At 35.1% G+C, this 14,516-nt stretch overlaps 1 protein-coding gene across 1 annotated transcript in view; it reads left to right on the top strand.

The window, feature by feature from the left end:
- Window positions 1-14,516, top strand: part of SLC9C1 (solute carrier family 9 member C1) — a 113,962-nt gene that overhangs the window by 24,170 nt on the left and 75,276 nt on the right. The window contains exons 6-8 of the mRNA XM_066346913.1: window positions 3,264-3,425; window positions 6,940-7,039; window positions 10,990-11,133. Coding sequence (XP_066203010.1) covers window positions 3,264-3,425; window positions 6,940-7,039; window positions 10,990-11,133 — 406 coding nt within the window. The remainder of the gene's footprint in view (window positions 1-3,263; window positions 3,426-6,939; window positions 7,040-10,989; window positions 11,134-14,516) is intronic.

The raw sequence follows: 14,516 nt of genomic DNA, 5'->3' as shown, positions 1-14,516 counted from the left end.
CTAATGAATACAATAAGCTGAGGAACAAAACAGAAACAGAGGCATGGACACAGGGAACAGACGGACAGCTGTCAGAGGGAAGAGGGATGAGATGAGATCAAAGAAGGAAAAGAGATTAGCTAAAATCATATACAATAGATAGAGGAAAAGGAGTAGAGGTCAAGGGAGGATTCCAAAGTAGGGGAAATAGGAATGGAAAGAGATTTTGCTTTAGGTGGGTAGGAGGCATAATGTGAGATGCAGATAGTGCTATATTGAGTTGTACACTTGAAAAATGTATAGTTTGTTGAACTATGTCAGCTCAATACATTTAAAAAATAAATTAAAAAATAATACTTGCCTCTAAATTTGCTCTGTATCCAATCAGTTTACCCAGGCCATTGCAGCTTGGAACATCTGTAGTGAATCTAGAACCCCAATTTAGCACAGGAAGGTACAACGTTTAAAATACTTTATATCTGTTCTCTGTGGCGTGTTAGAAAGCTAAACCACCAAACACACACATCTTCTAAAATTCAATTAAAAAAAGAAGTTGACACAATATGGTAATCAGGCCTTTTATCATAAAACTTTCCACAGATAAGGTCTTCCTGAAGATGACTAAAGTAATCAAGAAAGAGATATCTCTATTCGGAAGCACCTTAAAAACTCAAGGAAGCTGGTCCAGATGGTGGACAATTATACTACTTGGGTATAGAAAGTAAATCATGGGCAGTAGAATCTCAAACATCTCTCATTAGAATATTTTTACCAATATATCTCTTTGGGCAGGCGAAGTAAAGGAAAAAAATAAACAAATGGGACGACACTAAACTAAAACACTTTTGCACAGCAAAAGAAACCAGCAACAAAGTGAAAAGACAGCCCACTCTGTGGTAGAACATAGTCACCAATACACCACCTGATAAGGGTTTAATAACCAAAATCTATAAAGAACTTAAAAACTCAACACTAGGAACTTAAAAATGAGCAAAGTACCTGAATGGACACTTCACCAAAAAGGACATACAGATGGCCAATAGGCAAATGAAAAAATGCTCAATTTCACTAATAATCAGAAGGATGCAAATTAAAACCACAATGAAATATCACCTCATACCTGCCAGAATGGCTACCATCAACAAATCAGTAAACAACAAGTGCTGTGAGGATGTGGAGAAAAAGGAACTCTCGTGCACTGCTGGTGGGAATACAGACTGGTGCAGTCACTAGGGAAAATAGTATGTAGTTTCCTAAAAAAAATTAAAATGGAGCCTTTTGACCCAGCTATTCCACTTCTAGGAATATATGCTAAGAATCCCGAAACAATAATTCAGAAGAAGATATGTACCCCCATGTTAAATCTTTCTATGTGGCAAATGTAGAAACCAGAGCTCCTTTTCAACCATGAGAATGATATTAGGTAAAAAGAAATCTAAATTGCCTCAGTACTCTTAATAGTGCCCTCCCTACCAGTGGACATTTATAGACAGGGATTCATAAAAGGGTTCTTCCTCCTTCATTTTGGTACCTCTGAGCACAGTTCTATGATTTGCTTACAAAGATAGCCTTGTTTTTTTGTTGTGGTTGCTGTGGCCTTTTCTGCTGACCATTCTTTGTTATGGTTTAGTTCTTGCTCTCCTCCTATTATGTTGGAGTTGACCCTTCAGGCTTTCTTTTCCCCAGGGCACACTTTCATCTGTGATTCAAACTCTGCTCCTCTGCTCCTTATGCAATAAAGGTGAGGAGAACTTTCTCACCCACTGGCATACCCTATTCCAGCAAGGAGTCTATCAAAAATTTAGGCTTCCTGTTTTCCAGGGAAAGGTTTCAAAATGACAGTAAAAAGCAATTTGGCAAAATAGAACAATAACAAAGAAGCAAATATCTTTTAGTGCAGGGGTCCCCAAACTTTTTTATCCTTTAGTGCAGGGTTCCCCAAACTTTTTACACAGGGGGCCCATTCACTGTCCCTCAGACTGTTGGAGGGCCGGACTATATAAAAAACTATGAACAAATCCCTATGCACACTGCACATATCTTAAAGTAAAAAAACCAAAACGGGAACAAATACAAATTTAAAATAAAGAACAAGTAAATTTAAATCAACAAACTGACCAGTATTTCAATGGGAACTATGCTCTTCTCACTGACCACCAAAGAAAGAGGTGTCCCTTCCGGAAGTACGGCAGGGGTCAGATAAATGGCCTCAGGGGGCTGCATGCGGCCCGCGGACTGTAGTTTGGGGACCCCTGCTTTAGCGTATATCTCCACTTCTGGTGCCTAAGGAAGTAATCAGAGAAGTAAAAAAAAAAAACTATGTAAGGAAATATACACTGCAACATTCTTTATCACGAGACAAAACTAAAAAATATACAATGCCCAACAATAGGGAACCAATGGGTTGGCAGTCCAGGACAATATGAGAGATTCACTTAGCTGGGGCCCACAGGCCTCCCTTTTCCTGTATTTCCCCAGTGTTTTATGTTAGTTAGATCAAGAATATAAGAGATATGGCCTAGCCAGATGGTGGTACAGTGGATAGAGCATTGGATTAGGACATGGAGGACCCAGGTTCAAAACCTTGAGTTTGTCAGCTTAAGTGTGGGCTCATACAGCTTGAGTGTGGGCTCACCAGCTTGAGCTTGGGGTCACTGGCTTGAGTATGGGATCATAGACATGACCACGTGGTCACTGGCTTGAGCCCAAAGCTTGCTAGCTTGAAGCCCAAGGTCATTGGCTTGAGCCCAAGGTCACTGGCTTGAGCAAGGAGTCACTCACTCTGCTGTAGCCCCAGGTCAAGGCACATATTGAGAAAGCAAACATGAACAACTAAGGTGCCACAATGAAGAATTAATGCTTCTCATCTCTCTCCCTTCCTGTCTGTTTGTCCCTATCTGTCCCTCTCTCTGTCTCTCTCTGTCTCTGTCACACATGCACACACACACAAATATAAATGATATGAATTTAGAGACTTTTTACTTTTTGTTCATTACTGCATCTTCAAAATTTGTTATACTGTCTAGCACTAAATAAATGCATACTTTTTATTGGGGACTGAAAGAAAACTTTATGCTAAACTGACTGAATTTTATAAACTTAAGGGTGGCTTTCAGAATTTGAAAAGAGAATTTCAACTTAAGAATAGGAAAATGCCCTACATCTACCCTAACAGATATGAATGAGCTATTTTTAAAGATCATGAGAAAAAGAAAAGTTAACTCAGAACATCATTGAAAATTAAGTTCTATTAACTATTTTTTATTCTCTCTCCTTTCTGGCAGCATGGTCCATCATGAAGCAAACATTGTTCTATTATATAGCAAGTTTCTCATCTGGAATTATAAATTCAAACCTGTATCAGTTGTGGACGTCTACTTTTTTTGATGATGATGGCAATCATATAAGTCTTAGCTTCTCAGTGCTGTACCTCATCTTTTTTATTTGTAAGTAAAGGGCCTATCCTTAAAATTAAATAACAAAAAAATTCAAAATAAAGATATCAAAGATAAAAATTCAAAATAAATATACCAGGCAAAAGTTGGTTTAAAAAAACCTTAACTGATGTAGATGAAATATTTTGTTAAAATAATCTATCAAAAGAGTTTAAAATATTAGTGTCTACACAACATAAAACAATATGCCAAAATATACAAAAATATAATTATTAAAGACAAGGATTTGAAAAAATCATAATTGCAATGAGATATTTTAGCATGACATTCTCAGATAATTTCATAACCTATTGGAAAAAGCTATTATGCTATACAAAGTTAAGTAAAAACTTAAATGTGTGGTTTATAAGCTATGTAAAGAATTTTTCTCTTCAAAATATAATACATATTCCTTACTTATACCTGCAGACCATTTACAAGAATAAATTATCCTACAAGAACACTTCAATAAAATTCTAAACATTGCTTTAGTATACAATGCAATTAAATACTAACTACAAAAGGAGGATCTTAAGAAATAATCATTCCAACTGCCTGAAATTAAACATATTTTCTTTGGTAACTCTGAGATCAAAAAGAAAACAAAAATAGAAGTTACAGATCAATTAAGGTTACATATTAGAAAAATCTATTATTAATCCATTTACCACTACTTTCTTTCATGGAGATATGGCAGGTACTGATAATTAGCCTTGTTACTATTTCCTGATACAGACCCAGAATCATGTTAAACCCATCTCTTCAGAGAGATCTACATATGATTTGAAGTCATATGAAAAAATAACTAGTAAAGAATAAGATAATGTTACCTATTTTCATATCCAAGATTTAAAGTAATTCTAGAAGCTCTAGCTAATACAATAATAATAATAATAATAAAACAAGAACAAAATTTATACACATTTTGAAAGAAATGGTTACAACATTTTAGATTACATAGAAATCTCAAAAGAACCAATAAACTAAGCCAGCAATGCTTTTTAATAGTTTGATATAAAGTTAGTATACAAAAAAAAAAAAATCAGTAGTGTCCTTATAAGTCAGCAGAAACTATTTGGAAAATATAATAAAAATTTGATTCTCTTTACATTGGCAAAAATTTATAAAATATCAAAGAATAAACTTGTTAGAAAGTTTGGACCTGAATAGAAAACTATCAAAGTTTACTGAAAAGTATAAAATTTGAATAAATTGCAACACAAAAAAGCTTCTCTTTAGAAGTGCTAATGTAACAGGATTCATTTTTATGTCTGAGGAAAAAAGGGCAGAGCATAGGATCTTGAGATTTCCTAATTAATCAGTGAATTAAAAGTCAATTGTACTCTACTGAGGCTACAGGATCAAGAAATGAATTAATAGACAATAAGCAAATGGTGAGTACAAGTGCTTCCTCATGTATTACTTTAATTGTGTATGCCTAAATTCCTACAAAAATATATTCCAAGAAATATAATTTCCTCTAACATCATTTAGTAAGCAAACATATCTCAATATTAAGGGTTATACACAAGGAAATGATAAACATTGAGTAAAAACATCTCAATAAATATTTTAGAAAGAAAACTTCTAGGACCAAAATTTATGAAAACTAAATACAGAGTGAATATATATCTAATATAAAAGGACTTTGACTCTGTCCTGGCTTTCTTTTTATACTTTTGCATCTTTGAGATAGCCATCATAAATATATATTTTCCACATTTTACCATTGCCTAGGAACTTACAATGAAGGATCCAAGACTTGAATCGCCTTAAAGCTTCTATGTCCACAGTCCCTTCTTCTTTCATGATTCAAAAATGACTAATGTGTTAGTTTCTGGCTAAGTTACCATTTCTAGCCAGAAATAAAATAAAGAATATAAAACTTGTAATTTTCCATCTCTAAAAGTTTAATAATGCTGATTTAATAAAAATAAAATGTATCGGAGTTCAAATCAAACAATGACAAAAATAGTTTGGATTTGGAAATCTTACAAAACAATTTTCAAAGTTTATTTGGAAATATTAATTGAGAAAATAAGCAGGACAGTGTTCCAGTGGAGAACTCTCCCTAGTAGGTAGGAATTAAATAGTTAATAGGCCTCCAATAATTAAAATACAGCTGTTGTAACAAAGAAATACAAAGGAATCCAAAGAAACAAAAGGCACACATATGGTAATTTGATAAATGTGGCACTATGATAAAGTGGCATATCTATAATCAATGTTCTTCAGTATTAATTTTTTTTTATTTTTATTAACTAAAACAATGTCTGCTTAACATTAAGTTAAAAAAAACCATTACAGAACTGTATTACTGTATAATCTCATTGGAGGTTTTTATATGTTACTTTATTTGTGTATATGTATGTTGAATGTATGCCAACGTAAGTGTTCATTGGGTACTCTATTCCTCTCAAAGACCTTGATCCAACCAATTACATTAAATTCCCAATTCTATAACCTAAAAAAGCCAAAGATCTCCTTTGATTTCTAAATTTCTGGAGTTCCCTTCCATATGATCTTTTTATATGTACCACAGTTCCTGATTCTTAGCAAGTTTTACTGAGGATGGGGATAAGGATAGCTCACAGTGTAAATTATATTACATAGTTCACAGGTCCATGAGATCTGATGGCTACCTCTAATTTCTGGCTTTTCCATGTTTTCTGCTTAATTTTCATCACTTGCCTCCAAGATAGAAATTCATTAAGCATTCTTTAATTCTTGAAGCCGCTCTTTGGATTTCATTCTCTATTCTCAATCAGCTTATCAAATAATTTCTTCTAGGCAAATATTGCTCTTTTCTTAAAAGAAATTACCATTGAAAATTATTATAAAATTATACCTGAGGTTGTGGCAGTGGAATTACAGGTGTTCTATTTTTTCAAAAAAATACATTATCTATACTATACCATATGATTTGATTTTTTCTCAGTGATAGTATACTATTTTCATTAGTTGGGGCAGGAAAATAACTCTACTAGAGCTACTTTTAAGAATATGCCATAATACTTTGGGCTATTCATTCCTCCATAGTAAATGCACAAAAACAAAATTAAAGTGGGGAAGTAGATTCGTACTGGGTTTTAACTGACTTAACTCCCTTAGACCTGTCACAGAACCAAACCATTTTCATATCCTACTGCCTCCCCAAGAGGAAAGCATATGAAGTAGGCTAGTCCATAAAGAACTTATCAGCTCACTTCACTTTCATTCAACCAGAGCCTCTCTGAAAAAATTAGACCTATCGAGGATGCTCTAGCCTCACTGGGGCCCATGAAAAGTTTGTGAGCTCCATATTGTTGCCAATGATCTGAAGCTAAAACAGTGTAAAGATGTCCAGTGTAGACTTTACTACACAATTGGGTGTAAATCTGAGGAGGAAGAAGAATGAAGGGTGCTGGTAGTAATCTGCAATATTATCCAGTTGAAACCAAGTCAGGTAGCCTGTCTGTAAAGTCACTGTACTATCAAGATATGGTCACCCTGGTAATACTAATACTTTATTTCTTTTTGAAAATAGGTAAGTTCAGTGGAATGTCTGGAATCTTCACGCTGGCCATTATGGGACTTTTTTTAAATTCTAAAAGTTTTAAACCAGAAGCTGAAAAACTGCTTCTTCAGTGAGTGGCTAACATATCTATACTTTGTTTTATCCATTATGAGTCATAATATTGTAGTAGTAACTCCATCTACATCTACATGGTCAAAGTAATATACGACTTGGAAGTAACCAACTAAAAATACTTACTAAAAACTCTGTTGGCTATGTTGTCTAGTCCTTTAGCTTTAAGCAAAATTTATAAGTTCACCTTGAGTTCAGGTTAGCTCTATTCCCCCACGAATTCCTTCACCAAACACTCAGTAACTTTCGGTCTAGACAAGGCCAGGATTAAGGGAAGGCAAGTGAGGCAGTCTTTTAGGCACACAATTTTAGAAGGTGCCAAAAACTCAATAATCAAGTTAAGTAATATTTTAATGAAATCTTTTTGGGTAAACTAATGCAAAAAAATTCATTATAAAAATACAAAAAATTTAAATAAAGATAAGATCAATATTACCGATACTTTCTTTTGCCTCAGGCTCCAAGAGAGCACAGCATGGCACTGATACTAGAGTAGAAGACCAATACTTTCAAGACCATGAAGAGATGCCATGCAATGCAAATTGAAAGGTCACGCTGAGGCATTTGAAGAGGATTAGCAGTGTTATAGAAGAAAGTATGGCCAAACTAAATTTCAAAGCTCTTGATCAGATTATAGCTGCCACCTTCTTTCTTGTAGTTATCCCTAGAGCCCTGAGGAGATTCTCATCCCTCCACCATGACTTCTCTCCAACATTACTCTATCATCATTCTCAGTGATGTCAATCAATATCCAAACAGTTGAGCCCTCTACTCCCTCACCTTTCAGTTCTGGGCTTCCTCTCCTCTTGTGAGCATGTCCACCACTCTGCTTCAACGACTCACTTATACAGTATACAAATTACCACTTCACACTCTCAATTTCAGGAATCTTAGTATCTAAAATATGGTATGTACCAGCTTGTATTCTCCAAGATAGTTGAAGCCTAAGATGATAATGATAAATCTTGCTACATCTTACAATAATCTACAACAGGTTCATTTACTCTTTAAGAGCAGAGGTGCACCATCTCCCATCTTCTCACCTTTCACCCTCCAAGACCCCAATTCTAACAATTCTGCAAACACACTGTGATAATGCATTGGTTCTATGATCTTTTACTGAATCTTATCTACCTCACTTTCTCCTCTCCCAGATAATTTCTTTTGTTTAAAATCATCTAATTCCTCATCTTATTTGGCTACAAGTTAAAGTTGTTTTAATGGCAAACAAAGTCCTATGAAATGTCCCTTAATTATCTTCATGATTCATTTCTACCACTCTCATCCTCACCCACCCTGTTCTAGCCACACTGATCACCTTGCTGTTTCTCAAACATGCCAAACATGCTCCTATTTGGGCTTATGTCCTTGTGTGTCTGCTTTTGAAATGTGCTTCCTCTACATAGCAGCATACTTATGGGCAGAAGTAACTGCCTCTCTTCTTTCATGATTCTATTTATACATTACCTTGTTAGAAAAAAATTCTCCAAGTAGCAATTATTTTCTTGCCATTCTGTATAATCTTTTATTCCAAGCAAATTGACATCCCTAAAATGTCCAGTCCACAAGTTCTTATCATTCTAGGCTAGTGACTGTGCAACATTGGGCAGTAAAAACAATATAGATGCCTAGATCTATAAAGTCAAAATCTATGAGGATGAGAGCATAGGACTTTTGATTTTTAAAAATGCCCCTGGACCTGGGCAGTTGGCTCAGTGGATAGAGCATTGGCCTGGCATGTGGACATCCTGGGTTTGATTGCAGTCAGGGCACACAGGAGAAGCAACCACCTGCTTCTCTTCCTCATCCTCTCACTCTTTACTCTTTCTTCCCTACTCGCAGCCAGTGTCTTGATTGGTTGGAGCATCAGCCCCAGGTGCTGAGGATAACTCAGTTGGTTGGAGCATTGGCCTCAGATGCTGTGGGTAGCTCGGTTGATTTGAGCATCAACACCAGACAGGGGTTGCTGGGTGGATCCTGGTCCAGGCACATGCAAGAGTCTTTTTCTCTATCTCTCTTCCTCTCACCTAAGAAAACAAAATAAAAAATAAAACAAAAATATAAACAAACAAACAAAATGCTCCCTAGATGACATTTGCATACAAAGTTGTAACCCTTTGCTACCATAAAAGATCTGGATTTATTAGCATAAGTCATGATCACTAAATGAAAGGGACTTAAGAAATACTTAGAAGCTCTTTGTGTGTGTGTGCCAGACTTATTGCATGCATACACACAAACATACATGCACACATCTATTAGATAGGTTTGGACTGTGATTGTTTGGCTTAAACCACTAAGAATTTGATGGAGACTGATTGCTTAGAAAATCTAGTTTCGTCATTATCAGGTTTTCTCATTCATTTGTACAGCTTCTTAATATTTATAGCTTAATTGGTTTAATTATATTTTATGCTACTTAACAAAACTCATTTAGATATTTGGTGGTATTTTCTCACAATTTTAAGGTTAATTTTTTAAATTACATAATTGTTAGGTGAGTAGTGAAGTATGATATTCTTATTTACCAGTCCCATGACTAACTTATCCTACTCAATGTTTACAAGCAATTTTCTTAATTGTATGGATGAATGAATATAATGCTTTAAGAAAAATTTTTGGGAGGTTGCCTATGTTTATGGTGCAAAATTAAATATGCTTTTGATAGAGAAGTCAAGAGAAGAATAAAAAATAAAAAATATATACAATTGTCATAACATGTTTTAGTATGTTTCTCCTCAAGTATTGTTGGATGCAATATTTAACCCAGAAGATAACAGAATTTAAAGTATGGCCACACATATGTAAGAAAGAGATGATAACTCTCAGGATACAGTAATAAACCTAACTTCAGTCATAAAAAATTTTTGAATGATTTACCTAAGTATTTTTCAGGCTAGAATGTTTTATATTAAATTTTTCTCTGAAAATAGATAGGTAATTATACCTCTTAGATATAATTCAGAAACAGAGATTCTTATTAGTGTAACAGAAAATTTTGCTTTTAGTATTGAATTTATTTTTAAGCAAAAGCAGTATTTCTGGGGAAAAAATGAAAATTATTTTTTGAGCAGCATTATTTTAATATTCAATCAGTCAGAGGCCTGAGCCTTGATACTCCAAGTGAACGTTTTAAAGGGTTTTAGGGACAGAATCAGACAGCATATGGGTAAAACAAAGCTACTTTCTTCTCACAAAATTGTATTTATGTGTCTTTGTAATTTTTTCAATTAATTTTGTTATAACAGTTGACATTAAAGACATGAAATGTATAAAAAGACAAGAAGAAACCAGTTTTAAATAGCCTCACCCAATACACAAACAAGCAAACGTGATCCATATTAACAGAAGTTGTGCTTTTCAAACTGCCTTACATGCAGCTGGTGAGAAGATGAACTTTGGGAAGAACAGGGTTTTCTGGGCTCCAAAGCACTTGAATAAAAGCACATGGCTCACAAATCCCAAACCGGGAACCTACCAAGGACAGTCAGGTCAATAAAAGATTCGTTCACGTCTTCCAAGTGCTTTCTCAATTCTAGGCAAAGGCTTAATTCTCTTACTCTGTAAATCAGACTAGCAGTTTAGTACTTCCTTTCAAGATCAATGATTTTTGTTCTTCTTATTGATACAAGGACCTCACAGTCAGTACTTTTGAGCTGTGTAAATTGTGATGCCTGAAGGAGTTCTGTCAAAATAGCATTTCTACAACCTAAACATGTCTTTCAAAATCAACCCAAAAAAGAAAAATGCTAACGTACATTCAGTGTAAGATGATTAAAATTGCTTTGGAATTGTTAACTTGCCTCAGTGCTCTTTTCCCCCCAGTTAAATTATAAGCCCCCTGAGTATTGCTAATGCCTAACACAATGCTTCACTCATAGATGAGCCTTGCAATAAATATGTTAATTAATCATAATTAACTATATATTTTTTTTTCTGAAAATGCAGATTCTGGAATTCTCTATCATTTGTTGCTTTAATTATAGTATTTACATTCACTGGACTTCTGATTCCTGCACATACGTATTTATATACATCATTTTCTGATATATATTATTCATTAAATATCTTCTTCACACTTATTGTTTTAAGGTAAGAACATCATTTAAAGTTTTCTATTTATAAGACACTGAATAAGCCTGAAGATATTCTTTTAAATAATAAAAATATTTCATTCCTTAGAAGGAAAATTTGTTTCTTAAACTTTCCAAGAAATTGTCAGCAAATTAGTGCTTAGTATTTTTTTTTTAGTTTTCAACTGCATTTCAAAGCAATGCAAGACCTCTGTAAAATATATATTTTTTTAACTTTTATTGAATTTATTTGGATGACACTGGTTAATAAAATTTTACAGGTTACAAGTGTACAGTTCTATAATACATTATCTGTACATTGCACTGTGTTCACCACTCTGCCAAGTCTCCTTCCTTCACCATTTACCCATCCTTTACTTTTTTTTTATCTACCCCCTCCCCTCTTTCCCTCTTGCAATCTTTATACTGTGTCTGCATCTATGACATTTTTTTTGCCTAATCTCTTTACTTTTTTCACCCAGCCCCCAAACTCGCATTCCCTCTGGAGCTGCCAATCTACTTTCCCGACCTATGAGTCTGTTTCTATCTTATTTGTCAGTTTACTTTGGTAATTAGATTCCACATGTGACTAAAATCATATGGTACTTTTCTTTCTCTGGCTGGCTTATTTCACTTAGTACAATACTCTCCAGGTCCATTCATGCTGTTGCAAAAGGTAAGATTGTCTTTGTTTTGTTTTATGGCTGAGTACTATTCCATTGTGTAAATGTACCACAACTTTTTTATCCACTCCTCTGCTGATGGACATTTGGGCTGCTTCCAAATCTTGGCTATTGTAAATAACACTGCAGTGAACATAATATTGCATACATTCTTTTATATTAGTGTTTTGACTTTTGGGTGTTTTTTTTTTTAATTCTTATTTAGACAATTAAATTTAACAGGGTAACATTGGTCAACCAGAGTACATAGATTTACAGAAAACATCTCCACATCATTTGGACAGTCGATTATGCTGTATACTCATCACCCAAAGTCAAATCATCTTCTGTCACCCTATATTTTGTTTCTCTTTATGTCCCTCCCCTCCCACCTCCCCCTTTCCCTCCTCCCTTCCCCTCCTCCTGGTAATCACTGCACTCTTATCTATGTCCCTGAGTTTCAGTTTTGTGTCCCACCTATGTATAAAATCATACAGTTCTTAGCTTTTTTTGATTTATTTATTTCACTCAGTATAATGTTGTCAAGGACTATCCATTTTGTCGTAAATGATATTATGTCATCATTTCTTATGGCTGAGTAGTATTCCATTGTATATATGTACCACTTCTTCTTTATCCAATTCTCTACTGAAGGGCATTTTGGCTGTTTTCATGTCTTGGCCACCGTGAACAATGCTGCAATAAACATGGGGGTGCATGTGTCTTTATGTATTGATACCCATGTTTTCAAGTTTTGGGGGTCTATACCCAGTAGAGGGATTGCTGGGTCATAAGATAGTTCTATTCTTAATTTTTTGAGGAACCACCATACTTTCTTCCATAATGGTTGTACTAATTTACATTCCCACCAACAGTGAATGAGGGTTCCTTTTTCTCCACAGCCTCTTCAGCACTTGTTGTTATCTGTTTTATTGATAGTAGCTAATCTAACAGATATGAGGTGGTATCTGTTTTGATTTGCATTTCTCTAATAGCTAGTGAAGATGAGCATTTTTTCATATATCTGTTGGCCATTTGTATTTCTTCTTGGGAGAAGTGTCTGTTCATGTCCTCTTCACATTTTTTTTATTGGATTGTTTGCTTGTTTGTCGCTGAGTTTTATGAGTTCTTTATGTGTTTTCGATATTAGCCCCTTATCTGAGCTGTTGTTTGCAAATATCATCTTCCATTTAGTTGACTATTTGTTTTATTGACAGTTTTATTTGCTGTGCAGAAGCTTCTTAGTTTGATATAATCCCATTAATTTATCTTTCCCTTTACTTCCCTTGCCTTTGGGGTCAAATTCATAAAATATTCTCTACTACCAAGGTCCATGAGTTTAGTTCCTATGTTTTCTTCTATGTAATTTATTGTTTCAGATCTTATATTTAGGTCTTTGATCTATTTGAATTAATACTTGTGCAAGGAGACAAACTGTAGTCAAGTTTCATTCTTTTGCATTTGGCTTTCCAACTTTCCCAGCACCATTTATTGAAGAGGCTTTCTTTTCTCCATTGTGTGTTTTTGGCTCCTTTACCAAAGATGATTTGACCATATATATGTGGTTTAATTTCTAGGCTCTCTATTCTGTTCCATTTGTCTGTGTGTCTATTTTTCTGCCAGTACCATGCTGTTTTGATTATTGTGGCTCTGTAGTATAGTTTGAAGTCAGGTAGTGTAATGCCTCAAGCTTCATTTTTTTTCCCCCTTAGGATTACTTTGGTTATTTGAGGTTCTTTATGGTTCCATATAAACCTGATGATTTTTTGTTCCATTTCTTTAAAAAATGACATTGGAATTTTGATGGGAACTGCATTAAATTTGTATGTTGCTTAATGTAATATGGCCATTTTAATTATATTTATTCTTCCTATCCATGAACAAGGAACATTTTTTCATTTCATTGTCTTTTTCAATTTCCTTTAATAATGCTTTGTAGTGTTCAATATATAGGTCCTTTATAATCTGTAAAGCCAGGAGCCAAGGCCAGGGCCACTATCGCAGCAGCCGCCTGGCCCATGCAGGTTTGCATTGGATTCGGACAGTCGGCAAAGAAACAACGGAGCCAAAAGCTGATGGGCCATAGTCTTTAATCCTAGCTTGCATTCGGCGGGCAAGTAAAAATACACACTGGGCTCCAAAACCCATTCACATTCAGTGCTCACAAAGCTACTGACTTATCCGAGTTTCCTAGAATCAAAGGTTTCTAGCTCACCAGCCTTATTCTCCTCAGTTCCCCATCTCCTTCCTTATCCCAGATACAAACTGCACAAACTGGCATCTTACTCAGCACTCCGCCAATTTGGCTGCTTTTCCTGGCCTCCTCCACGTGGCCTCCTCCCGCTGCTGGCTCTACTCTCTCCTCTGCTGAAAATCTCAGGAACCAAGAGCACAAACTCTCGTTCCGCCCCCATTTTATATTGTAGCTTCACAACCTCTAATCCAATATACAAAATAGGGAAGTCTCCAATACAAAGTCACTTCTCCGAGGCATGATTGGATTGTACCACCCCACATCAAAAAGGGTGGGAAAGGCTTAATCCCAAAACTAAGCCCCAGGCTACAATGATCCTGCCTGCCCCCAACACACATTAATATCACCTGGGCGAGGGCATCTTTAACAAAGTGAGCATAATACATTTTATCCGCCCAACATAATCTTTGTTACGTTTATTCCTAGGTATTCTTTTTGTTGTTGTTGTCACAGTAAAAGTGATTATTTTTTGAGTTTTTTTCCCCA

This window comes from Saccopteryx leptura, chromosome 8, assembly GCF_036850995.1.
Source record: "Saccopteryx leptura isolate mSacLep1 chromosome 8, mSacLep1_pri_phased_curated, whole genome shotgun sequence".
In the NCBI taxonomy this organism is placed as follows: domain Eukaryota; kingdom Metazoa; phylum Chordata; class Mammalia; order Chiroptera; family Emballonuridae; genus Saccopteryx; species Saccopteryx leptura.
This window is presented reverse-complemented; position numbering and strand designations above follow the sequence as displayed.